This window comes from Mastigoproctus giganteus, chromosome 4 (genome assembly GCF_048544385.1).
Source record: "Mastigoproctus giganteus isolate SK-2022 chromosome 4, ASM4854438v1, whole genome shotgun sequence".
NCBI classification, from domain to species: Eukaryota; Metazoa; Arthropoda; class Arachnida; order Uropygi; family Thelyphonidae; genus Mastigoproctus; species Mastigoproctus giganteus.
In genome coordinates, this window is record NC_143578.1 from 61,971,143 (window position 1) to 61,996,530 (window position 25,388).

The window sequence follows — 25,388 nt, forward strand, 5'->3', positions numbered from 1 at the left end:
ATTCCCTAGGACAAATCAAGTAATATGTCAGTACATTTCGAAAGCTTTTATTTAGTTTCAGAAGGAACAAAAGTTGACCGCTTTAAACCCAGCTGTTTTCGTATCGAGCCCTGTGAGTGTAACTTGTGTTAATAATAAAATAGAGAAATGTTTCTCGACCTGAATTTTGGAATATACGCTTTTACAGGTCAGGGAGTGTGAGGATACCTGCTTAAATGTGTTCTGGAGAGTGGTTCGGCTTTTCATTATCTCGGCACCTCTTAATTGTCACATTAAAATTGCCTACTGAGAAAACAGGATTTCGCAGTTGATGTCTGAAGGTGTTCTAGAAATTGAAATTTATTACAACGTACATCCGCATAAAGACAAGAAAGTGGGTCAACTGTTCCAACCAGCAACGTCTATGAAATCAAATTTTATCATCCAGATGGTATATTTATATAGTGCTCGTTAATCTTGTGAGTTCGCAGATTGATATAAGTGGTAGAACCATAAGTCAACTTAGAGAAATATTTACAGACAAATAAATTAAGGTCAGACAGCTATTTTCACTTCGATATGTTAAGGAATTTACAAGGAAAACACTGAATAAACTATCGATATGCATATCAGCTAAGTTTATTTATTTAATAATAATTTCCTCGAGTCAGTTCCACAAAACGAACACTTGTAATTATGAAATCGGTATTATTTTGACCTACTACAAATAGTTAAATAAAAGTATTAACATATTTTTTTTTTTGTAGCATGCCATTTTCCTTCTTAAAAGTGGTAGAAACAGGCTTGCATCGGGTCCATTAGATTTTTTGGAGCGCCTGAAAGTTGATGGCATTTTCTAAATATTTGGTCTCCTGATCAATTTCTAAATGTTGAGTTCTCCAATTGTTGCCAATCTTCTAATTGACCACACAGACACAAATCAGAAGGTGACAAATTAAAATAAGCTAAATTAAAGGCCCTTGTCCTTTTAAAATACAACTCGTGTATAAACTGGACGTGAACCATTTTATAGTACGTAAAAACTGTACCTTTAGCAGAGGCGTACCACCTTTTCTGCCATCTAGCTTTCAGGATCAAGACATCTTAGTTTCCTTTTTAGGAGAGGTATTAATATTTATTCTGTCAAAATTAATCGTTATACCCTTTTTGATGTAATAATACAACTAGAGTAGAGTAGACAATTGCAGATCTAGTAGTAATAAGCTAGACAATACCTGGAGGGCAGGAGTCAAGACAGTTCGACACGCCCTCAAGAGATCTAAAAGGAAATTGCGTTGAATGGAGTTTAATTTAGACTGAACTGTAAGGAGTCTGGCACGAAAGAACCATGCTCCTGCAGCATAGATTATTATAGGAATTACAACTGCTTTGCAGAGAGCGCACAGTTTTAAATCTCAGTCCATGAGTGATGTGCGAATGATTTGGAAAGAGAATTTAACTTCAGATTTTCTCCAGACCTGCGTACACTGACTGAAGATTTGCTAGAAATACAACTGACATAAAAATTGACCACACAAGTCTTCAGAATGTTTATTCATTTTCTCAACTTATAACTTGAGAACGGTTAATATTTGCCACAATTAATAACGGCATCTGACATGCAACTCATCCGCTAGAATCCAATCGGCGTATTTTGTGCCATTTTATCATATCGATAGTCTATTCTATGTATAACGGTTTTTACACCGAAGTGTTAAAATTTGTGTGTTCTGCAAAGAACACATTTATATCCTTCTAATATAGAACAGTAAATGAATAAAACTGTCAGTATATTTTAATAAATAATTATATGTTCAATATAGTCGTATAGGGAACAAATACTGACCATGCTTAAATCGGCTGAGTACCCTACCATCAGTAAATGGAGAGAATTTTTCTTTATAATAATCACATTTTGTTCTGACTGGACATAATAATAATAAATAAAACAACCGAAAACCGCAAGATGTTCGTGACACTTAATCAAAAACACTTTTACTAAAAGTCATTTTTCGAAATCACCTGGAGTGCCTCCGTCGCAGCATATTTATCAAACTTGCCGATGAAAGGTGAGTGAACAATGTACCTCGTGAATGTTTTCATGAGGCAACACCCAAGTCCTTTGTTTTCCAGAGCTCAGGATATTTCGATCATGAATACTGGCTGGATTTCCAATCTAATGATTAACATTCACATACTGATCATAGAGAAATGTATTGCATTAATAAGGGCGACAGATGTCCATCCTACAAAGTGCAATCTGCTTTATAGGCTGGGAAGTCAGCAAGAAACCAATCTTATGGTTAATAGTGCCATATTAAGAATGGAAGAATCGAACATTCGAGGGCGGTAATCTTCTTGTTATCCCGTTGAGCATAAAATGCCATTCAGGTATAATCAACTCCTTAAAGAGATTTCGATACTACAAGTGAAGATAAGTTTACTGCGAATGAAGGCACTTCATTAGATTTCGAATAACTTGTAGAGTTGCTTATCCCAATATTACAACCACTGACAGAATTATGAGAAGGGAAATATTTTGGCGGGTGCATTCTGTAAAACTCTTTTTTGTTTAAAATTATTAAAGCCTGAAGCTCAATTTTTATAGCTCCGATGCGTATGTATCGGAGCTATAAAAAATTTATAAATTGATTCAGCAATGGGTGAGAAAGAGGATTAGAAGTGTCTTCACTGGTCTTTAATTTCAGTATTCACAATTTTCTTTAATGTCTATGCAGGGAATGCAGTGGACAGAGTTTGTCGTCTTAATCCAAGACCGTCAGCGTCTTCAGGGGTGTTGTCAACAAAGCAAAGACGAGGACCAATGCCAGCCTTCCCTTTCGACGTGGAGGAGGACTTTATCGGACGAATCCCCTCCACATAAACCTAGCGAGGTTACTAGCACAGATGTCCAAGCGACCAAGAACAATCCATCCTTCAACGACTTATCTCTGGCTTCCAACGTTGCCAACAGCGGCGAGAAACAACAACGACATCTGTCGGACACCAGCGAACCGGAAAACGAGTGTAAAGTCGCGAACGATGATCCCCTTAAATCAATAGAAAGGCAGTCTTCCAGGGAAGAAAATCAAGGGGGTCAACTACATAAGACTCTTGACGAGATTGAGAATCAAATCAACACTTGGTGGAGTCAGACAGTGTCAAAGAACGAGATAAAAAGAAGAGAAGCATTATGGGACTTATTCCAGAGTGAATGTATGTTTCTGTATGACCATCTTATGGTGTTGAAAAATGTAAGTTTATCCTCACTTGTTCATATATTTTATACATATATGTAGGTGATTTATTCTCCTATTGCTTGAATTGATCTAAGCAATTTAATTCTTAAAGTGTGTATTATATATTCGTTTTTCTTTAATTCTCTTAACAAAGGAATTTGAAAGAACTTTGTCTTTAATGTCGTGTGCAGTGACATTACCATTTAAATGACGATGAAAGACCTCAAAAATATTTAATTTACACACACCAGGATAATACTAGAAGGCTAATACTGACGACTGTAAATTGTGTAGATTCAAAGGCCGGTTTAACTGTTTTGCAGGATGAAAATCCCTATTATCACTCTGTGACCAACTTACTAAGTCCAATTGAATAGTTTTCGTGTTACATCTGTAGTGGAAAATGAAATGTATATAATAAAGCACAGTAGTGCATAAAATATTAATTTTTAAAAATTAATGGATGACAATCTTAGAATAACTTCTACCCAAAGAAAATTTACAATTTAAATATTGTCATTTACACTCTTTTTTGTATCATTTTGGGTGTGCGCAAATAATCCTTATTAAAGTTAGATATAAGGTACATTTATCCCCCTCTTGAGTTAATTCATTAGTTAATCCTAATGATTCTGGCTCTATGATTAAAGTATTCGCTGCTTAACTTTTAAAGGAGAATAAAGAAACAAATAGACGTTGTTTTATACAAAGTAGCTAACCTAAATTCATATAAAAAAAGCAACGAATTGTCAGGTGGAAATTCCCTAACTTAACTTCTTGTATTGTTAGAATTTAATTAGTTGTAGTAGTGGAAAATGATGCAAGAAATCAAGCTTATATAGCACCAGCCAAAAAAAAAACACACACACATACTACACCCATCCATACCCTCCAAGAATTTGTCTAGTTCCTACTTGAATTCATTAAAACCATCTATTTCCATAACAACAGATGGAAGCCTGTTCCAAAAATCAACCACTGGCTGGCTGAAGGCAAATTTCCACATCTATCCTGCAACGATCCTTCCTCAACTTACATTTATGCCCCCTCATGTGTGTAGTCTCAACAACAAGAAGAATGCCGTTCACATCCAGCTTACTCAATCCATTTAATTCACCTCAGTCAGATCACCTTGGAAGTGCTTAGTCTCCAGACGCTGCAACTTGAAGAACTGAAACCTTTCTTGGTAAGAGCACTCTTTTGTTCCATTCACCAACCTGGTTGCCCTTCTCTGCACCCATTCCAGCAGCTACATTCTTCCTAAAATGAGGCCTCCAGGCCTGTATACAAAACTCAAGTTGCGGCCTAATCATGGCCTTGTACAAAGGGATAATCGCCTCCTTATTCCTGCTAGCAAAGTTTCTATATATCAATGACAAAACCCAATGAGCTGTCCACCTGGCAGCATGTCTGCACTGCTCAGAGAATTTCATATCTGAGTGCACAGTTAATCTCAGGTCTTTTTCATTTTCCACTGCCCTGAGTATAGTACCACACAGTTGATAGGTTAACTCAGAGTACTGCTACCCATATGCAGTACGTACCTTGCCTTTGTCAATGCTAAACTTCAACTGCCATTTAGTAAAAGAGTTAAAAGTAAATGACTTCTTATACTTATTAAAGTTTATTCAGGGGAACGGAAAATTTGACGAACGCGGTCTTAAACTGTCAAAACCAGTAAAGCAAAGCAAGTTAGGAAACTACAATAAATTAACACAAGCTAGAACTAAAACCATTAACTCAAATACTTCGCAAGTTCATGAGGGATGGACTAATATATGCCTTTCATGTTTCTTATCAAAAGAATTTACTCAGAACCAGTACAATTTTTCCAAGACTGGAAATTAGATTAAACTAAAACTATTAAAAGTGTTTTCTCACTTACGAAAATGATCTGTAACGAGGTATTTAGTATTTTATATTTATGTAAAATGATGTTAGAATAGAATATTTGAAGACACGCATTAATTCCTTCCAGCTTGTAGAAAATTAAAATAAACTCGCATTAAAAGATGGTGCAATTCAGGCCGATAAAAACATTTTAAAATTGATTAAGTATCCAATAGTAAAGATTACTAGGATCACGCTGAATTGATGTGTAATCCTTCAGGAAATATTCTCTCTCCACTAACACGGAGATTTGGTTGATCGTTAGACCAGGAACAAATTTTTGAGTCCAGAAGAAAGAAGTCGATGGCAGTCCTTAGCTCATTACTTTTAACTGAGAATAAAGGGTAGTCTGAAGCGTGGATAGAAAACTTTACCATTTGAACTTTATAACCGAAAATGGTTCAAAAAGTCCATCATATTAGCTCACCGCAGTAGCTTATTTTTGAAAGCAACTCGACCAGGTATGACTATTTTTATTAATTTACTTGCAATATTTCCTGGCGTGAACATAATTACATTTAGGGAAATTGAAATGTAAAGCTTTATTCTATTCTATCTGCTGTGCTTCTTGGGGATGGGTAAGCTTAAATGTGTGATCTGCATTAAAGACTGTAAACCAATCATTCCAGGTGTTCATGGAACCATTGAAAAAAATTCAAGTTGAAGGATTCGCAATGTTCGCCGAGCCAGAAGTTCTGTTTGGAAATTTGGATGAGCTGTGTTGTGTAAGTATTTTATCTCTTGCCAGTAAAGCTCTTTTGAACTTATTCTGGAATTTTAAGGATTTTTTAAATAATTTGAAGAACAATCGTACATGCACATCAAACATGACACAGCGTGTGGGAGGATCTGACGCGTCTCGTCTCGATAACCTTTATCGAGAGTAAATTATGAACACGTAAGCCATATTCTGAGGAAATTTCTTACATACGCGTGAGTTGGAGGAGAACTGCTGCGAGATTTTACTGGGGAAAAGAAATATATTCTCACAGAAATGGGCAATGGCTGATTAAGACCCTCTGAGCAGCACCACTTCTTGGTGCAACAGGTGAATAGCCCATGAATCAAATTAATTGTGCCAGTTAAATCAGACGTTGAAATTAGATGCAGGGCTTATCGTACTGTTTACTATAATTTAATTTCTTTGTAATAAGACAAAGAATTTATTTATTTATTCTTTTTTGTTTACAATAATAGTGCTTTCTATAAATCCACATACAGGGACGAGAATTTCCCCATCAAGCACTTCTCTGCTGTATGTGTTAGGAAAGGGATATCTGTGCCCTTCTTTTAGAATCAATGTCAAATATAGCCAAACTGAAAGCAATGGCACGTCCACCATTGAGAAGTAGTAATTTCCGTTTATTCTCTGTACGGCTGAGGGGTTTCCATCTTCATTGCCTTATTGTAATCGATATACCAGCGAAAAAACTAAGAATGGATCGTGTACTAATTGCTTATACGGATTCTATTTCGCATTCTGTGCAATACTGCTCGTCTACATTGCCATAGATAGTCCAACTCCCAAGGGCACGTTTAAAAAAATAAGAAAATTGTGTTTTTTCGATTAGTTATTCAACTTAAAAAAAATAATAATAAAAACAAGGTGACGAACATAAATTGTGTAGATTCAAAGGCCGGTTTAACTCGCGCTCTAATATTTTGACAGTGCAATATATACTGATGTGGGTTGTGACTCACACTTTTGCCAGGGATCCAAGGAATCGAAACATCTTTTTCTTCATTTTATATGTTAAAAATGTGAATTCGCGGCAGATAAATCATTAACATGGAGGCTTCTTTCTGTGTCTTTTCAATGCAACTTTCCTTCTCATTTCAGAAACTGTTGTTAGCGGTTGCTATGGTAACATGACCCTTTAACATTCAAGTATATCTCTGTGTAAATAAGTATTCTTTTCAATGATTAAAAAAATCTCTATGACCTTTTCGCTGTAAAGTAAAAAAGTATTATCTAGATCTAACCACGTTCCTTAATACGTTGCCGCCTACGATGTCTCTCCTCCATGCACCAAATTCAATAATCATGAGTGATTCACATTCAGTCGGAAAGATAGACACTTCTTGAATTTTTCCACTTACTGTGACCGAAAATATCAGGTTTTTCGTCTGATAGAACGAAAGGAAATAGTCCTTGAAGTCAAGCGATTTTTCATCCAGTTGGATGAAAAACTAGTGATGCGTATATGCGTCAAAGCTAAAAGTTAACTAATCAAAAGTTGCTTAACTAATTGGAAATATTGTCGCTGGGATTTATGATGCACAAAATTGAAAACGTGGAAAATAACGCTTACTTTTTGTGTTGTTGTTGTTTCAACGAAACTGGCATCGAGTGGGCTGCAAGATTTCGAGATTCAACTTAAGTGCAACAGGTGGGAATGCTCTGCCACCAACGTCCTCTTACGTTATCCCAGGGCTACAAAAAGAAATATGAAAAAATACACTTTCAGTATTGTTTTATTTTTATAAATGTGAATTAACTCATTTTGTGTGTAAATAATAATTTGTCAATTCGCCTTGACGACAGCAGGCATTCAAAAAGAAATTTTTGCTCTAAACTCATTATGGAATGGTGGCTGTTATTAATGTTAATCAATAATTATTTGGGTGATAACATACGACTCTGTCGCAGCATTCTCCATGGAAAATATGCATTCTTTTCTAAACGAGATAACAATGATCAATGTAAGTTTAAAATTGATGGTACATCATAATAGAAAAATTCACTGCTAGTTTTCTACAATTAGGTGACTTATGCTTTCTGTAAAGAGTTCCTTGCGCTTATTCTACAAAAGATTAATGGAGGCGAAATCGATACAACAGAGGTTCTAGTGAAGCTTTTCCAGAAAGTAAGTACGATAGAATCTCTTTTATTTCACCACGGCTAGTTGTTGTTTTTCTCTTGTTAATATTTCGTAATTTACTAAATTTCGTTTAAGATCAGAAATAATTAAGCAATAACTATTTGTGTTAATTAACTCAACCTGTATTTTCTAGAGTTCAAAGGCTACGGCGTTGACGCAAGCGTATCACCGATATACTTTGAACTATATCAACGCTCTCAACTATCTGGAAACGCTACGAAGACAGGTGGAGTTTAATGAGTTTGAAAAGGTTGGTGCTTTTTATGTACTATTTATTCAGTAACTAATCGTGATTATAAACCTTGCCCAAATTGAATGAGAAAAAAAAATGCAGAGTGACTGACGGAAATACTTCTTTTATTCAGAACACCCTCATACGTTTTCCACCAGTCTAGTTCCTTGATTGGAATCTTCCCAATTATTTCTTGATGCATTTTTTTCAGGCAAAATATTACGGACTTTAAAATTACCCCTCGCCATGTTGAACTTCAAAAGTCGGATATAGTGAAATATTCAATTTGATGTTGTCCCAAAGAGTTTACCACATATTGCTTTGTCTGAGATCTGGACAGCAACTACATGAAATTTCCAACTTTTTGTCGTTCACCGTTTTCTTATGGAAATATTCAAGAACTTCAAGAAGATGGTGTTCAGATTCCACTCTGATAACAGTGGCATTTATAACAACATATTGAACTTTTATGTGATTAAAAGGAGGGATGTTCAGAAAGTAGCCCTGAGAAAAAAATTACTGACGTAATGTGAAACTCTTAGTACGTACTCTTTCCAGTCAAATTGTTCTCTAAACTGAATATACTTTTTTCAAACACCAACTCTAAAACTGCGTGAGAATACCCATAACCGTATTACAGTAATTCGTGACAATGTAGTGGTTTCTTTCGCCACTCGTTTGGAGAGGTGAGTTCGAACCCCGTCGATTTAGGGAGTAGGGGCTCCCCCGTGAGTTACTTCTAGTTGTCAAACCGCACAATATGCGAATCGGCCCATGGACATTCACTTGTATAGATGTTTGCTACTATACAAGTTTATACACTTCTGTAGGAGCAAACACCAAGTGGGGCAATATGGTATAAGTCGCTGATGTTCTTAAAACCAAACATCAACTGCATTGCTAATCTCAGGATCTGAGCGAAGATGACGTTAGCAGAGATGGTTTTTAATCGCAGAAAAGAGAAAAAAATTCGGATGAAAATCTTTTAAGCAGGGTGGATGGCTTATCAATTCAGTACCAATTTTCTCAACATAACCTGCACAGTATGAAGAGTGGGAATGGGCTGCACGAACGTGACTGTTCGTGTTGGTCGCTCAAGACCAGTCAAGTGTGGGCCGATAGGTTATTTATAAAAAAAAAAAAAATGTGGAATAATTGACTATAATCAGAGTTTTAACTAATTTTTTTTGCTTAAGAGTATTTCACATAAGATTCGTGGTTTTAGGTTTTTAAAAACTTTATATAATTTTTATTTTAACTTCAGAAATTATCTCCCTGTTAAACAAAATAGGATTTTTTTTTTGCTTCGTCCAAGAAATAGTTAAGTTTATTAGTATTAGTTGTAGCAAATGATCAAGAAAGCAAGCTTATACAACAAGAGTTAAAAAAAAAAATTCATCTATCCATTCCCTTTTAATAGTTTATCTAGTTCTTCCTTGAATTTATTCAAACTGCCCACTTCAACAACGGATGGAAGCATGTTCCAGCAACCAACCATCCGTTGGCTGAAGTCAAACTTACGCACATCTATTCTGCAACCATCCTTCCTCAATTCGAATTTATGTCCCATTGTGTGTAGGCTGAGTAGGAAGAATCCATCAGCGTTGGGCTTGCCCAATCCATTAAAAACTTTAAACACCCAATCAGAACACCTCGCAGCTGCCTAGTCTCCGGATGCTGCAATCTGCAGCCTTTCTTGGTAAGAGTTTGTTCCCTTTGTTCCCCTCACCAATTTCGTTGCCCTTCTCTGTACTTGTTCCAGCAGCTCTACATCCTTCCTAAAATGAGGCCTCCAGACCTGTATGCAGTACAGTACTCAAGGTGTGGCCTGACCATTGCCTTATACAATCCTTTTACTTGCCAGCAAAAATTCTTGTATCTCATTGACAAAACCCCTTGAACTGACCTGGCCGCATGTCTACACTGCTCAGAGAACTTCATATCTGACTTCACAATTAACTCCAGAGCCTTTTCATTTTCCACTACCCTGAGTGGAGTACCACCCAGTTGATACGTTACTCTGGGATGACTGCTACCCATATGCAGTACCTTGCATTTGTCAATGTTAAACTTCGATTACCATTTCTCAGCCCATCTACCTAATTTTTATAGATTTTGTTGCAGTAAGATAAATAAATAAATAAATAAATAAATAAATCTTTATTGTGAAGTAGAATTACAGCACAATATCCCATCACGGCGACGAGCGCCAGGGGTTCACATATAGATAACATAAGTACAAATTCAAATGGCTACAAAATATAGCGAACACATACAAAAGGCTACAAAATACAGATTACAAATGCAAAAAGAAATACAAATACATCATAGAAACAAGGAGCTGAACACAAATAAAGAAAAACAAATACAACTTGGCAGTGATTCAGGTTTCAAGAGCTTTGATAAAGTTGTCTGTCCTTTTTACTTATTATGGTGTCGATGTCGGCGTCCACACGGTTGAGGGCAGCGAGCATCTGCTTGGGCAGAAATCTATCGGTGAGTACAAGCCTGTTGTGGTGAGCCACAAGTGCTGGTACCGACCTTGATTAAATACCTTCATTAATGTTATTAACCACCCTGCCAACCTTAATCGTCCCCAAACCTAGATATTAAGCCTGATATATATATATACACATTAATTAATAAATACAGAAACAATGGCCCCTGCACCAAACGCTGTGGGACTCCACCAAGGTCTTCTATTCTTGAAGTGTCCACGATGAGCAATGTCCATTGATAACCACAGTGTCTCCTCCCAATCAACCATCCCTTTATCCATAGCAGTAACTTGCCCTTAATATCAATTTATTATTTCAAGGAATAAGAAAAGACCGTATCAAGCGAAATAGTACCATAAATTGAATTCCAGTTAGTTGTAGTAAAACGTTTGTCAGACCAATAGGCTGTTTAGTAATTCATTTTGGTTGAACTATTAAAAAGATGATTGACTAGACTCAAAGGCAAGGTGAAAGTAACAGTCTTTGTAACCGGATGGAGGAATGTCAGAGTTAACATAGATGTTGACATTTGAGAATAAAATCTAGAATATGACCTTTACGAGTGTAAAGGTCATATTCTAGATTATGAGTTAGGAAGTGATAGCTCATATGGGGCAAACGACGACTGGGGTCATAAGATTTAGTTATATTTGAATTCCTGGCGGCGAGTTGTCTAGATTTGTAATTATAGATGGTTGGTCCTTATTACACTGATTGCAGAAGGAACTAACTGGGAATTTGGTTTTAATTTTTTTTCAGAGATTTGAGAATTAAAAGCTTCCAAGAAAGTATCGAGTAATATTGTATTCTGTGATTTCAGGTTTCATTCGGAATCAATATTTAAATTATTTTTTTGCTGTAATGTTAATAATCTATTTTTAAAATCTGTCCCGTGATCTAAAGGTTTGTTCGAAGTATTATGGAGGTTGAGGGGTGGAGGAAGCCACAGCTTTAGCATAGGTAATGTTGATTTCGCGAGGGTTTCGAAGAATATGGTCATTACTTTTCACTGCAAGCGCCAGAGGACGATTTTGATTTCGAGTTCAGAAAAATCATGCAAATCTTTAGTAACTGAAGGGGAATTTGAAACATTCATTATAACATTATCATTATTAGTCACAGGTTGGTGATCAGTTATATTACTAACGTGCTTGTTGGTATGGGGGGGGGGAGTTTAGGTTCCGGCTTTCTCAAGAGTGATTTTTATCCTCTCTGGGAAGTAAATTTATGTCACTGAATGTAGATGAAGTAACTGAGATTTCTTTTATTGTCTAAGTTACAGTGCATAATACACATGGTTATCAGCATAATTTAAGAAAGATTCCACATCATTAGCGAATAGCACATTCTTTAATTATAGCATGATATTTCTATAAGGTTACTCATTAGTTTTAAGTTTTGGGATTATGCATGTAGCGAGTTGTGATATTTTTAGGACTAATTATTGTACAGAAATAAGATTATCTGGGTAAGATACTTTGATTGGGGCTGTCTATCAGTTATAATTTTCTTTTTCTCAGTTTTAGAGTCGAAGTAATTTGATCGTCAGTTTTTGAGCGTAGGTAGAAACCCCTTCAAGTAGCAGAATGTCACACACGACAATTAGGGCATTTGTAGAGAAGTTTGGCTATCGATAATAATTACCGGAAGTGCTTTATGTTCACACAGCATTCACATAATAGCAAAACATGAGGAACAAGAAATGTAAAACTGTAACTGTTATGAAAATTGAGTAAGAAGCAGAAATTAATTAGTAAAATAATAATCAAATAAAAATATGACCACTTGGAGCAAACTCACCTGAGGTCAAAGGCGGAGCAGTTAATTGAAGCATCCACAAAAGGAAATCAATGCAGTATTACGTTCTGCAGCTGGCTGCCTTCAAACAGCATACAGGCTCTAGGAAAAGCACGTGACACAACGCCACCACAAGTCAAGTATCTGTAACCAACGTCATCAACCGCAGTCAGCGATTGTTGTTGTCGTAGGGTTTTAGGCGTATCAATAATTTACGCCATGTTGAGCAGTACATATTATGATCAGATATACCGATAAGATGGGTCGATGTGGAGGATGCCTGCTGCTGGAGTGCACTGCACCAACAATGAAGTTGGTGGGATTATGGTGTGGGAAACCATGAACTTTGACTCCTAGCTTAACAATGCATAATTTTGTACTTCCTACACCCTCGTGGATAGCATTGAGTAATAGCATTAGCAGTGGAAAATGATGAAGAAAGCAGCATTAGCCAAAAATTCCAATTTACCTATTCATTCCCTCCAATAGTTTACTAGTTCTTCCTTAGATTTTTTTAAACTATCAACTTCCACAACAACATATGGAAGTTTGTTCTTTGTTCCAACAATCAACCACCCGTTGGCTAAAGGCAAACTTCCGCACATCTATTCTGAAACCGTTCTCCCTCAGTTTGATTTTGTGCTGTGCGAGCAAGAGGAAGGATCCCATCAGTATTTAGTTTGCTCAATCCATCCAAAAAGCACATTTGGTATAATCACCGTCCTCCCACACCGGGTTGAAAAGACCAGAGTTCGAATCCTGCCAGTGATGCGAGGAATTTTTATGGATCTTAGGCTGAGTTAATCGGCCTTAGACGACGGTAGCATAATTTTTTATCCCGGTAAATCGAGTGTTTATTCCTGAAAACAGCAAATCGACCATGAAAACATGCAATTTACAGACATATTACTGTATGGACTAATGTTTATTTTAATAGGACAATATCCTATGAACCATTTTTGAACACACCACCAGTCTCTTCGTGAATGGTTCATGGATATGAATGTACAAAGTATGAATTTCCAGCTCAGAGTTCTGATTTTAACCCTATGGAACCTATGGGGTGGATTAAAACATCGGGTGAAGATCAGACCAACATGTCCCACACTGTAGTTTAACTGGTTATTGTTCTGTAGGAGACACGGAGGAGTATACCCACTGCAGTCTATCATTCATTTGTGGGAAGTCTACCCAGGAGAGTGTAGTGTGTCAAAGCGACCAAGCGACATGCTATTTGTTATTATTATTATTAGGCATATGGTGCAAGGAAGCCTGAGGCTTATGCTGCACCAGCCAAAAAATATATATATATTTCTGAATTACCCCAAGAGACAGAGAGAGAGAGAAGTAGAAGGGAATCACCAAGAAAAAGAAGAATGATGATATCCAGCATGGTGATGTCAGTGTAAAACCAACATGTGCCTGTACGTTTTGGACTTTACATTTTGTAATAAAAGTGAAATGCGCATATATTTGTTTAAATATAATACACCGAAGAATTATACCCAATAAATGTGCTTCCAAAATAGAATCAAAATTAAAAATTGTCGAGTAATAAAGGAGATTAATTTAAACCAGCAAACTCCCGCTATAAGGATTCTGTTTATAGCAATCTCCCGCTTTTATTGCTCTTTTCTTCTGGCCTCGTGGTTAATCCTATGAACTGGCGTGAATTTTTAATGTCTGTATCGCTCTCAATTAAAACACCTTCTCGCTTATTCGAGTATCACTGTGCTTAAGGTCCCAAGGAATAAAACCCGGATATAATCTTCCTTCTCGTTTTTTTTCGTTTGACTAAATTCGTGTTTGAGACAAAATTGTGGGATTCGTTTAGGGTGTGTGTGTACTTTGTATACTTCATAGAAATAGCATCTTGTACAGGTAACGTTTGTTTATTTTATATTTAACTTGAATCTTTGAAAGTAGGAAAGCCTACTGTTTACAATTCATATCTATCTTTGCAATCGCACGTCCTCACTTTTTTTAAATTCAACATTGTTCGTACACCTGGTACAGTAATCAGTGTATGTATTCATTCAACATATTATCAATAAATTTCATTAACGATAGTATTACTTATACTATTCAAGGTAATATAATATAATCAGTATTATCTTTAATATAATAGAATTACAGTAGCATGCAAAAAGATTGAAGGTGCTAAAAATGTAGCATAAGACATTGTGTACAGATTTTCAGCTTACATATTAACCATTGCTTCATAAACACTATAAAAAAATGCCTTCCTATTCGTAGTGCTCTCTGGGATTAGTTCCCTCGAAAGCGCTATAATGACAATTCACTGCATATGAATCTGCTTACTATGCAAACTATTTTTATGACACATAGTTTGAAAACATCATAAAATCATAAGTGCTGAAGGTTATTAAAACTCATCAGACTTATAAAGAAGTGTGATCAGTCGGTTGTTTCAACCAAAAGGAACACCCTTTCTTAGGAAAAGGTTAACGTTCATGTGTTCTATTTTTTTTATTTCGTTGTAGAAGTGATCCTGTGAATAAAGTTGTTTTTCGTAATATAGAATTTGACTTGGTGATATAGAAGTTAATTCTGCTCTCACCAGACACTTTTTAACGAAGCGTGGAATAAAATAGGAGTGTGGATTCTGGGTAAATAGATGCTTCAAGGCAGAATTTTTGGGTAAGTGATGGCCTTCCTAGTCCATAAAATAACTACAAGGTGATTTTTTCATTCATCATGCTATTTCTTTTCATTGCAGTTTCGCAAGTTTCAAAATTTTCATACCAATATCATTACTCTGTAGAGAAAAGTTTAGAGATCTGGTTGGCAATATTGAATACCAGGAGAGGTCTTGGAATTCTTGAATTAATTTTTGACAACAGAATGGATTCTGATGGCTACTCTGAAGTGTATTGTGAAGGGCTGACGTGGCCTCCAATGTCATTTGATTTATTTATTATATTTTTGTAATCTCTGCGGTTTTCTCAAAGAGTGGTTTCAGAAGAGCTCACAAACCATTCCTGCGCTGAAGAAGCGATTAAAGATGAAAATTTTTCTGTGTCGAAAGAAACGTTTTACCATTTTCTTCGCAACTTCATACTCTAGCTGCAATACATTATTGATAAGCGTAGAGGGCACATTGAACGTGTTGTGGTATGAATTTCCCAACACTGCTAAATGTAGTTCAAGTATTAATTTCTGTTTCTAAACAATTTTTTTGTTTTTCGGTTGAATAAAATGATATGATGAATAAGAAATCACTGATTGCCGGCCCCCAGCAGTCAGTACACTAGTTACTGGTTCAAAAAAGTTCTGAGTTTGAATCCTGTCTTAACGGGAGGAACTTTCTTTTATCAGCTCCTTTCGTAACGTGGCCGAGAATCGGTTTATCTACAAACTGTTTTTTTTTTTTTTTGTCCGGCAAAGAGTCAAACGACTGAAGAATACACACTATTACAGATATAACATAATATCTACAAGTGACTCTGCAGTCGCTTGTAGATGTTGAAAACATCTACAAGTGACTGCAGAGTATGTAGGGGGGGGGGATGATGCTATCGACTGCAGAAGACAGATGCGCCAAACTGTATGGTACCCTCGCTGTGGCTGGCCACACTCAGTAAGGACGGATGTGATGTCAATGTTGAAAAGTCATTATAGCAGATAGACGCGTGACTCAGACAATCGCTACTCTAACTGAAAGCAGGTGAAGCAATTGTGCAGAAGAGTGAAATAGCTAGCCTATGCAAAGTTGCGTATTAAGTGGGCATCTTGACAATTGAGACACACACAAAGGAGCAGCAAAAATGTATTTCTTTGGAATTGCTTGCACTGTTTGAAAAAAGGCAGTGAAGGCACAAAATTTGCGCAATATGACTCCCTTGTGAAGCAAAGAGTAGATATAAAACAAGAATTTTCTGGACTATACAGGCCTTGCTTCTATTCAGTGATGGTGCTAGGAATGGGTGGTTATGCTGGTTGGTTGTTGTACGGTTTTATGTGCATTGGCAGTTTAGGCCATTTTTGTGACATATATAATGCCTATAAATTGTGTTTTGTGGTCGATTTCCTGTTTGCAGGATGAAAAAGTCGAGTTTCCAGGAGAGAAAACGATGCTACCATGATTTAAGACCGACTAACTCAGCTACGTTGTGAAAAATCTCGTAAAAATTGCTCGCGTCATTGAAGAGATTCAAACTCAGGTCTTTTACTCCCGGTATGGGGGAGGACGGCAATTCCACCAATTGTGGCTATCCACAAGAGGTGTTATGTTCCCACATAATATTTCTGTTCAGTATACAAGTAACTACTATATAATAAATATAGTTTTGTAAAAACGAATTGGAGCATTATTTTTGAAGGAGACCCTCGTAATTTGTCCTGCTTAATAGCAGACCCAGGATTTTTTGGAGAGGAACTAAAACAGTATTCTGGGGGATTTGTGATCTTTAAACATCATTTGGTAGTTAAAAAAATCCACATTTTTATTATAGGGGAGGACTATATCCCTTTTAACCCCCTATTTGGGACCGCCACTAGTCTTGCATTAGGATTGAAGCTGAGGTTTTACAGTGAGAATAATGCTGAGATCTTTTACTGATAATACAAACTGTGCTGCCACTTTATTAGGTAAATCTACCTACCTAGTAGCGCGTTGAGACTCCTTTAGCCTTCAAAACAGCCTGAGTTCGTCTAGGCATGGATTGAACAAGATGCTGAAAACGTTGTGCAGGAATGGAGTACCATGCTGACATGAGTGTATCGCGCAGTTCCTTGAGATTCGACGGTGGTGTAGGAATGCAGCAAACAGCCCTTTCCACCTCATCCCAAAGATGTTCAATAGGATTGAGATCCGCAGACTGAGCGGGCCACTGCAGCAAAGAAAAGTCATTGTCATGTTCCTGGAACAATTCCATAGTGATTCGGGCTTTGTGCACCGGCGCATTATCCTGCTGGAAGTAACCATCTGGCTGAGGATAAACTGTCAACATAAACGGATACACTTGGTCAGCAACGATGTTTAGATAGGATGTGGCATTCAGATGTGAATCTATGGACCCCATGTGTGCCAAGAAAACATTTCCCACACCATAGCAGTGCCCCCACCACCTTGCACGGTAGTCGTCACCCATGACGGGTCCATGGATTTATGTTGTTTTTGCCAAATTCTGAGCCTTCCATCAACATGATGCACCAGGAACTTCGACTCGTCAGACCAAGCAACTGTTTTCCAATTCTCGATAGTTCAGTGCTGGTGTTGCTGTGCCCACAGGAGGCGTCCTCTCTTGTTCTTCATTGATAACAAAGGTACGCGATGTGGCCCATTCGCGATGAAGTGCGACTAGTGATCCGTTGCAATATTTTGTTCTGCACACCAAGGTTGTATTCTGACGCGGTGTGCGACATCGCAGTCCGTCTGTTTGCTTGCACAATTCTAGCCATCCTCCTCTGACCTCTCTTATCAACAAGCGATTTTCTTCCACAGCAGTGCCGTTGAGAGGATGTTTTCTGCTCGTTGCCCCATTCTCGATATACCCTTGAAACTGTGGTTCGTGAAAACTTCAGAACTGCTGTTTCAGAGATGCTTTGTCCAGCACGTCTTGAACCTACTACCATGCCACGAAGTCCGTTAGGTCACTCCTTTTCCCATTCTTGCTACAGTTTGTACGCGTAACTGATACTAGAAAGGTTGTTCTGCTGCATTTATATCCACAACTGTGGTCATGTGACTTGCAACGTTGTGGGAAGAACCATTTTTGTGCACAGCAGGAGTGTACCTAATAAAGTGGCAGCACAGTGTAGGCAGTTGCCTCATCTAGCTTTTCGAACTGAAATTGCAGGTTTTCATGCTCAGCTGTAGTTTTTCGTCTAAGAAGCAGTCTTTTTTCTTCTCCTTTTGGCATAATATAATTCTGTAAGAAACCTTCCATGTTTTGTAAGGAAAAAAAACCACAACAACTTGTCTCGTGCCTTTTCACATCCCTCGTGTTCTACAATCGCACATTTTTGGAAGCTTCGAGTACTTTCCAATAAGTCACTTCAGTCAAAGAGAAATCGTGCAGTGTTCTTTCTTTATTATTAGCCATATGGTGCAAGGCACCCTGAGGCGTAGGGCGCACCCGCAAAAAAAAAAAAAAAAAAAAATCTGAATTACCCTGAGAGAGAGAGAGAGAAAACAAGAGTCAGAATATTATCATGATCTGTAAAAAAAAAAGCCCCGAGGTCAAAAAATTGATTCATAATTATGCATATACAATTGCGGTTTCAGATAGACCAAATCAAAACATGGTGTATCATACTCGCAAGCCTCGCTTTGAGTTGCGCAAACTCATGGAAGTTGTTTGCTGTCTATTTTAATGTATTTAATTTTTAAGTCAGTTAAGTTATTTCCTTCTTGTTTCGTATTCTGAGTCGAGACTGCTTTCACTATTCAGTTTTATATTTCTCGAAATATATCTTAAAAAAACAAAAAGAGAGATTCCGCAATTGAGCACTAACGGAAAAGTGCTTTTCCAATCTATAAGCTAAGTAAAACAGTCTAGGAAGAGTAAAAATGCTGTTCTTCTTTATAGCTTCTTGCAACATAATTTTACTCCTTAATTCTAAACTACCAAACACAAATTTCATGTGGCGTACAAGTATCGCAATTAATCATTTTAAGGAGTTAGTTCAATAGCCAGTCAATAGATGGCAGCAGTTAACATATCTCGAACAGTACGTGTTGATGGTTGTGTGCTATTTTTAAGACATGTAGGAAATTAAAATTGATAACAATTTGCACTCACTACACTGGGAAAAATTAATCGTTAATAGAACACAAGATAGTAAAAGCATTTACTTATAATGAAATTCAGAGCTTACATGTAGATTAACAGGCTCGTTAATGTGAAAAACGAATTCAAGAACAATAAATGTAACTATTTTAGGAAAATTAAACTTAAAGGTAAATTATGTTAATTTTACTACACTGACGTCCCTAGAGGAATCCTTACATAATTTTCAAGAAGTGAGCCACTGAAAACAATGTGTACAGCAGCACGACATTCCAAACTATATCAGGTCTTTATTCACATGCATGAGTGAGGATCACAGATTTATCTTTCTGAAACTGCTGACGTCATAACGTCAAAAGAGCCTCTAATCCAGTGCTTATTAATTAAAGTAACTATCGCGGCGTATAAAGCTTTTGCAATTGCTCATTTCTTGATGTCTTTCTCTAATATATTTGTAACAATTAAAATGTTAATAATGTGTAAATCGTCTTACTTTGTAAGTATATTTATTCAATTATAAAAATTATATTATATATATAGTGGTGTTCAAAGAAAGTGCATCACCTAGGAATTTCGGAATTTCACATTTCTAACCATTTTTCGCGAAGGTAAGTTACATTAATGACTAGCATCACAAATATAAATATAAACAAAAGATATTTATTAATAGTTAAGGCAAAGCTAAGTAATATTTGACAGGTGCTCTCAAAATATTCCAATATGAGCATTTGCAACCTTTATACATGTTTTGGTAAACAAGACAATCATGGCTGAAATGTTATCACAAGCCTTCAGTTTATCATTTTAAATGGAAAACAAAATGGAAGGTTCACCAGGCGTAAACTAATATTTAGTTGAACCGCCTCTGGCCCTGATGACAGCAGCACACTGTCGAGGCACTGACAAGATCAATTTCTGAAGATAATCAACTGATAGTTCATGGTTCCAAACACGAATTATGGCTTACTGAAGTTCATGAGGGGTCTTTGATTTCTTTCTAGCAACTGCAGATTCCACACGATGCCAACAGTTCTCTATAGGATTCAGGTCAGACCGGGCTGTTTCCTGGCCAGCTAACAGTTATAATGGACCGTTCTTACAACAATTTTTTCACCTGTAACAAATGTAAACACATTACTGTCGAACCTCTAATGCAGAAATGAAGCTAAAATAACTAAGAAGTGCCTACTTACACTTTTCACCCGATGACAAGGAACAGAGTCGTCCTGAAAGATGCAGTTACTTGGCAGGTTGAAATGGTCTCTAATGGTTGGCAGCAATTTTCCTTCCAATATAACCAGGTATCCATTGGCATTTACGGAACCTTTTATAAACTGCAGGTGACCTACTCCGCGATACGAAATGCACCTCCATATCGTTTGCCTGGTAGGGAATTTCACTGTAGACACCATAGTCTGGATGGTATTCTTCAGTCTGTGGCGAATCGTTTGCCTCCCATCAGAGCCATGCAGGTTGAATTTCTTCTCATCTGAAAAAATAACTGACTTCCACTGCCCTGGGTTCCATTTGACATTTTCCTTACACCAAATTAATCGGGCCTTTTTCATTTTGTGTGAGGAGGGGCTTCTTCTTAGGACGAGTGGCTACAAGTCCATTTTTGAAGAGTGGTCTTTTGACTGTTACTGCATTTGCTACCACTCCTGTATGTTCTTCCCATTCTCTTTTCAGCGCAGACGAAGAAGCTTTACGGTTTTTAAAGCATAAGCGCTTCAAAACGCGGTCCTGTTTTGGCATAGAGACTCGTTTGTTTCCGGTTCCTTTTTTTTCTATCAGCAGAACCAGTATTCTTGAGTTTGGAAATGAATCTACTCACTTCCGACTGATTACAAGACACGCTATAAGCAATATGATGGGAAGAACATCCTTCCTCACGTAAAGCAACAATAATACTTTTTCTTCGTGGCATCAACTGCACGTAACTCGCCATCCTGACGCAAACAAGGAATGACTGCAACTCTTGCAGAGCGTGTTTATATAGTTGAAAGTAACAGCTAATGTAATATTACGTCATCACCTACGCATACCAATCTTATCTGATGCAATCTGTAAGAAGTATTGCCATATACTTACGTTATTCAGACGACAATTACAATTTTAAGGGGCGATGCACTTTCTTTGAACACTAGTGTATATATAGGAGTATTAAATGCTTCTCGCAAGTCATTTTGCAAAAGACAGTGAAGTGTTTCCGTTATAGCTGTGCAAGCATCGTTGTGTCGGACGCGAAAAACCTGCCTTTCAGAAATTTCTTCAGAACAAGAAACAGGAAGAAATCACACGGGAATAAGTCCAGTAAATAAATGGGATGTGGCAAAACCTCTGCACCTCCGGCAGTGATCACAGGTTTCATAGTATTAGCCGTATGGGGCATGGCACTATCTTGATGGAGAAACCATTTCACATCAGAAAGTTCTAGATTTCTCACGAATGGCGTGGCACAATTTGACTCTGAGAGTTTGCTTCCTTATTCATTGTTATTCCATGAGGCACAAAATATGTAACAAGAATAGCTTTTATGTCAAAAACAGCAAGAACCATTTTTTTGTCAGCTGAACGAGAAGTTCAAAATTTCTTAGGTCTTGGTGAATCAGAATGCTTCCACTCACTCGTCTGTTGGGTTCTGTCTCTGGATCATAGTGAAAAATCCAAGTTTCATCACAAGTCACTATTCGATTTATGAAGTTTTGACCGTGTTTTAAAACGATCAAACATTTCTTTGCACATTGTTGGAATCCGGCGAGCACAGATTCGCGACATTGTCAGGTGATCTTTCACAATATTGTGAGCACTACCATATGAAATGGATATTCTAACAACTAATTCAAAAAGTGTAATTCGCCTGGTTTCATCTAAAACTTCCTGGGCTTTTGTGATTTGCTCAGTTGTTGAGGAGGAAGGCTGGCCAGGTCTTGGGTCATCTGCAACAGACTCGCACCCTTCACTGAACTTGTGCCATTTAAATATGGCAGTCCTACCAAGACACTCAATACCATATGCTTCATTCATTGGTTTCCGGATGCATTTAAGCCCAGTATAACACAATAACGAATCACATATTGCTGTTCAATCTGTGTATCGGACATACTTGCTTCAAAACGATCCTAAATGACATGCGGCTAAAAAACTCGCCACGCTACACTATCTTGATAAGTAATGGCATGCGCAGAGTCTGCTCAGTAGCGATCGCGGAGAGCGCCTCTAGCGGCAGTTATGGAAAGTTTGTGCGGTAAACAAAACCTTGCACCAGCCCGCGAATTAAACGATCACCTCATATATACAGGGTGTTTCAAAAATGATGGTCAATAATTTAAAGGCGAAAAGTACAAACTAAAATAAGCAAAAAAGTCCCAGTGAACATCGGACAGCAAATGAATCGTTTTCGAGATAATGCACATTTTCTGTTAAGATCCGCCACTGACTATGGGAGCACTCTGGGAGGGTAGTCTGTATTGCTGAGATCTTGTACACGCTGGATATGGTAGGGGTACAGTAATTGGAGATGTAAAATTCGCCACACACTGCTATGACTCAGTACGTTATGCCAGAGCAACTCTCCTTGTCAAAATTCCTGGATTTTGTTCTGTTCTTTCTAACACCCTTGCCTCAACATCAGGTGTTATGCTTCTGGGTCTGCCTACCTACTTGTACCCCATGTGCAATGTGCCCATGTTCTCTAAGGCATTGATATACCCTGATGAAGGTGCGTCTGTTGGGCTGCTTTCAGCGGGGAAATGCTTCTTGGTACAAACATGCAGTCTCAAGTGCACTGCCATTGGCTTTACCATATATGAAGTGCATGTTCTCTAAGGCATTGATGTACCCTGATGAAGGTGCGTCTGTTGGGCTGCTTTCGGCGGGGAAATGCATCTTGGTACAAACGTGCAGTCTCAAGTGCACTGCCATTGGCTTTACCACATATGAAGTGCATGTCCGCATACTCTTCATTGCTGTAACCTCTTTCCATGTTGACTATTCTTTGACAAGTACTAGTATGCCTGCTATGTCTCAGAGCATTGAGAGAGGGGAAAGGGAGAGAATGAGCATAATCTAAACAAAACAAACAAGTCAGTGGTGGATCCCAACTCTGTACAGTTCACCTTGTCAGTGGTGGATCCCAACTCGAAATGTGCAATATCTCGAAAATGATTCACTTAAGGACCCATGTTTACTAGGCTTTTTTTGCATATTGTAGTCTGTACAGTTCACCTTTAAATTATTGAACATAACTTTTGAAACACGCTGTATATTAGCATTACCAGAGGCATTGATGCAAGAGAGCAAGCTTATAATAGCATCAGCCAAAAAAAACCCCTTCCCATTTCACCCATCCATTCGCTCCAAATGTTTGTCTAGTTCTGCCTTGAATCTATTTAAGCTATCAACTTCTACAACGACAGATGGAAGTTTGTTCCAGCAATCAACCACCTGCTGGCTAAAGGCAAATTTCCACACATCTATTCTACAACTGTCTTTCCTCAATTTGAATTTATGCCCCCTCAGGTGATTAATCTGGGCAAGAGGAAGAATCCCATCAGCATTGAGCTTCCTCAAACCATTCAATGCCTTATAGCATTAGCATTAGCATTAGTAGAGGCATTTGATGCAAGAAAGCAAGCTTATGCAGTATCAGCCAAAAAAAAAAAAAAAAAACCCACTTCCACTTCAACCCTCTGTTCGCTCAAAATACCTGTCCAGCTGAGCCTTAAACTTATTTAGGCTATCAACCTCCACCACAAGGGATGGCAGTCTGTTCCACCAACCAACCACCCGCTGGCTAAAGGCAAATTTCCGCACGTCTATCCTACATCTGTCTTTCCTCAATTTGAATTTATGCCCTCTCAGGTGATTTTTCTGAGCTAGAGGAAGAATCCCATCAGCATTGAGCATGCTTAAACCATTCAAGGCTTTATACACCTCTATCAGATCACCTCGCTGGTGCCTAGTCTCCAGACACTGTAATTGGCAAAACTTAAGCCTTTCTTCGTAAGAGCACCCCTTTGTTCCATTCACTAATCTTGTTGCCCTTCTCTGTACTCGTTCCAGCATCTCTACATCCTTCTTGAAATGAGGCCTCCAGACCTGTATACAGTACTCTAGGTGTGGCCTGACCATTGCCTTATACAATGGAATAATCACCTCCTTTTTTTATACACCTCAATGAGATCACCTTGCAGGTGCCTAGTCTCCAGACATGGTAATTTGCATAACTTAAGCCTTTCTTCATAAGAGTAACCCTTTGTTCCATTCACTAATCTTGTTGCCCTTCTCTGTACTCGTTCCAGCAGCTCTACATCCTTCCTAAAATGAGGTGTCCCGACCTGTATACAGTACTCAAGGTGTGGCCTTATACAAGGGGATAATCACCTCCTTATCCCTGCTAAAAAAATTCCTGTATATCATTGACAAGACACCATGAGCTACTCTTGCAGACCATCTGCACTGCTCAGAAAATTTCATATCTGACTGCACAATTACCCCAAGATCCTTTACATTCTCTACCACTTTGAGTATAGCACCACACAGTTGATACGTTATTCTGAGCTTACTGCTTCCCATATGCAGTACTTTAAATTCGTCAATGTTAAACTTCAGTTTCCACCTCTCAGCCCATCTGCTCAACTTTTCTAGATCCTGTTGCAGTAGCATACTGTCATTATAGAAGAATAAAAATAAACTTAAAAATCATGTATGAGTGGTATGTGGAAATTCTTTGAAACCATTTAGATAAAATGTTTAGAACTAAAGAAACCTCAGATGGTGGAGTAGAAAAGAGTGCAGACCTCACACAAGTCCCTACTGCTAAGCTGCATAGGGCTGAATAATCATTCCATATGAACATTTACAGAATAAGGAGAATGAAGTGATGTCATAAAATAAAAGGCCATGGGTCACAAATTTTAGCAAGGCACTTGTGCTTCTCTATTCAGAAAAACACACTGCACAAAATTGTCTGTTGAATTTTTTTCTCTCTTTCATCTAAACAGCCAGCTAAAACTGAAAATATGAAATAAAGGGTTGCTCTGCTAGAGAGGCCTCAGTAAGTGAATTCTTTATATTTTATTTTAATTCAATTTTATGTTGTTTGGTTTCTTGGT

General features: G+C 37.7%; 1 protein-coding gene across 3 annotated transcripts in view; it reads left to right on the forward strand.

Annotated features, from left to right (window-relative positions):
• The window catches only part of LOC150086778 (uncharacterized), a 236,181-nt gene that overhangs the window by 175,074 nt on the left and 35,719 nt on the right, over positions 1 to 25,388 (forward strand). For all 3 annotated transcript variants that reach the window (XM_090371572.1, XM_090371569.1, XM_090371571.1), the window contains 4 exons: positions 2,718 to 3,233; positions 5,738 to 5,833; positions 7,874 to 7,975; positions 8,124 to 8,240. In XM_090371572.1, coding sequence (XP_090227698.1) covers positions 2,718 to 3,233; positions 5,738 to 5,833; positions 7,874 to 7,975; positions 8,124 to 8,240 — 831 coding nt within the window. The remainder of the gene's footprint in view (positions 1 to 2,717; positions 3,234 to 5,737; positions 5,834 to 7,873; positions 7,976 to 8,123; positions 8,241 to 25,388) is intronic.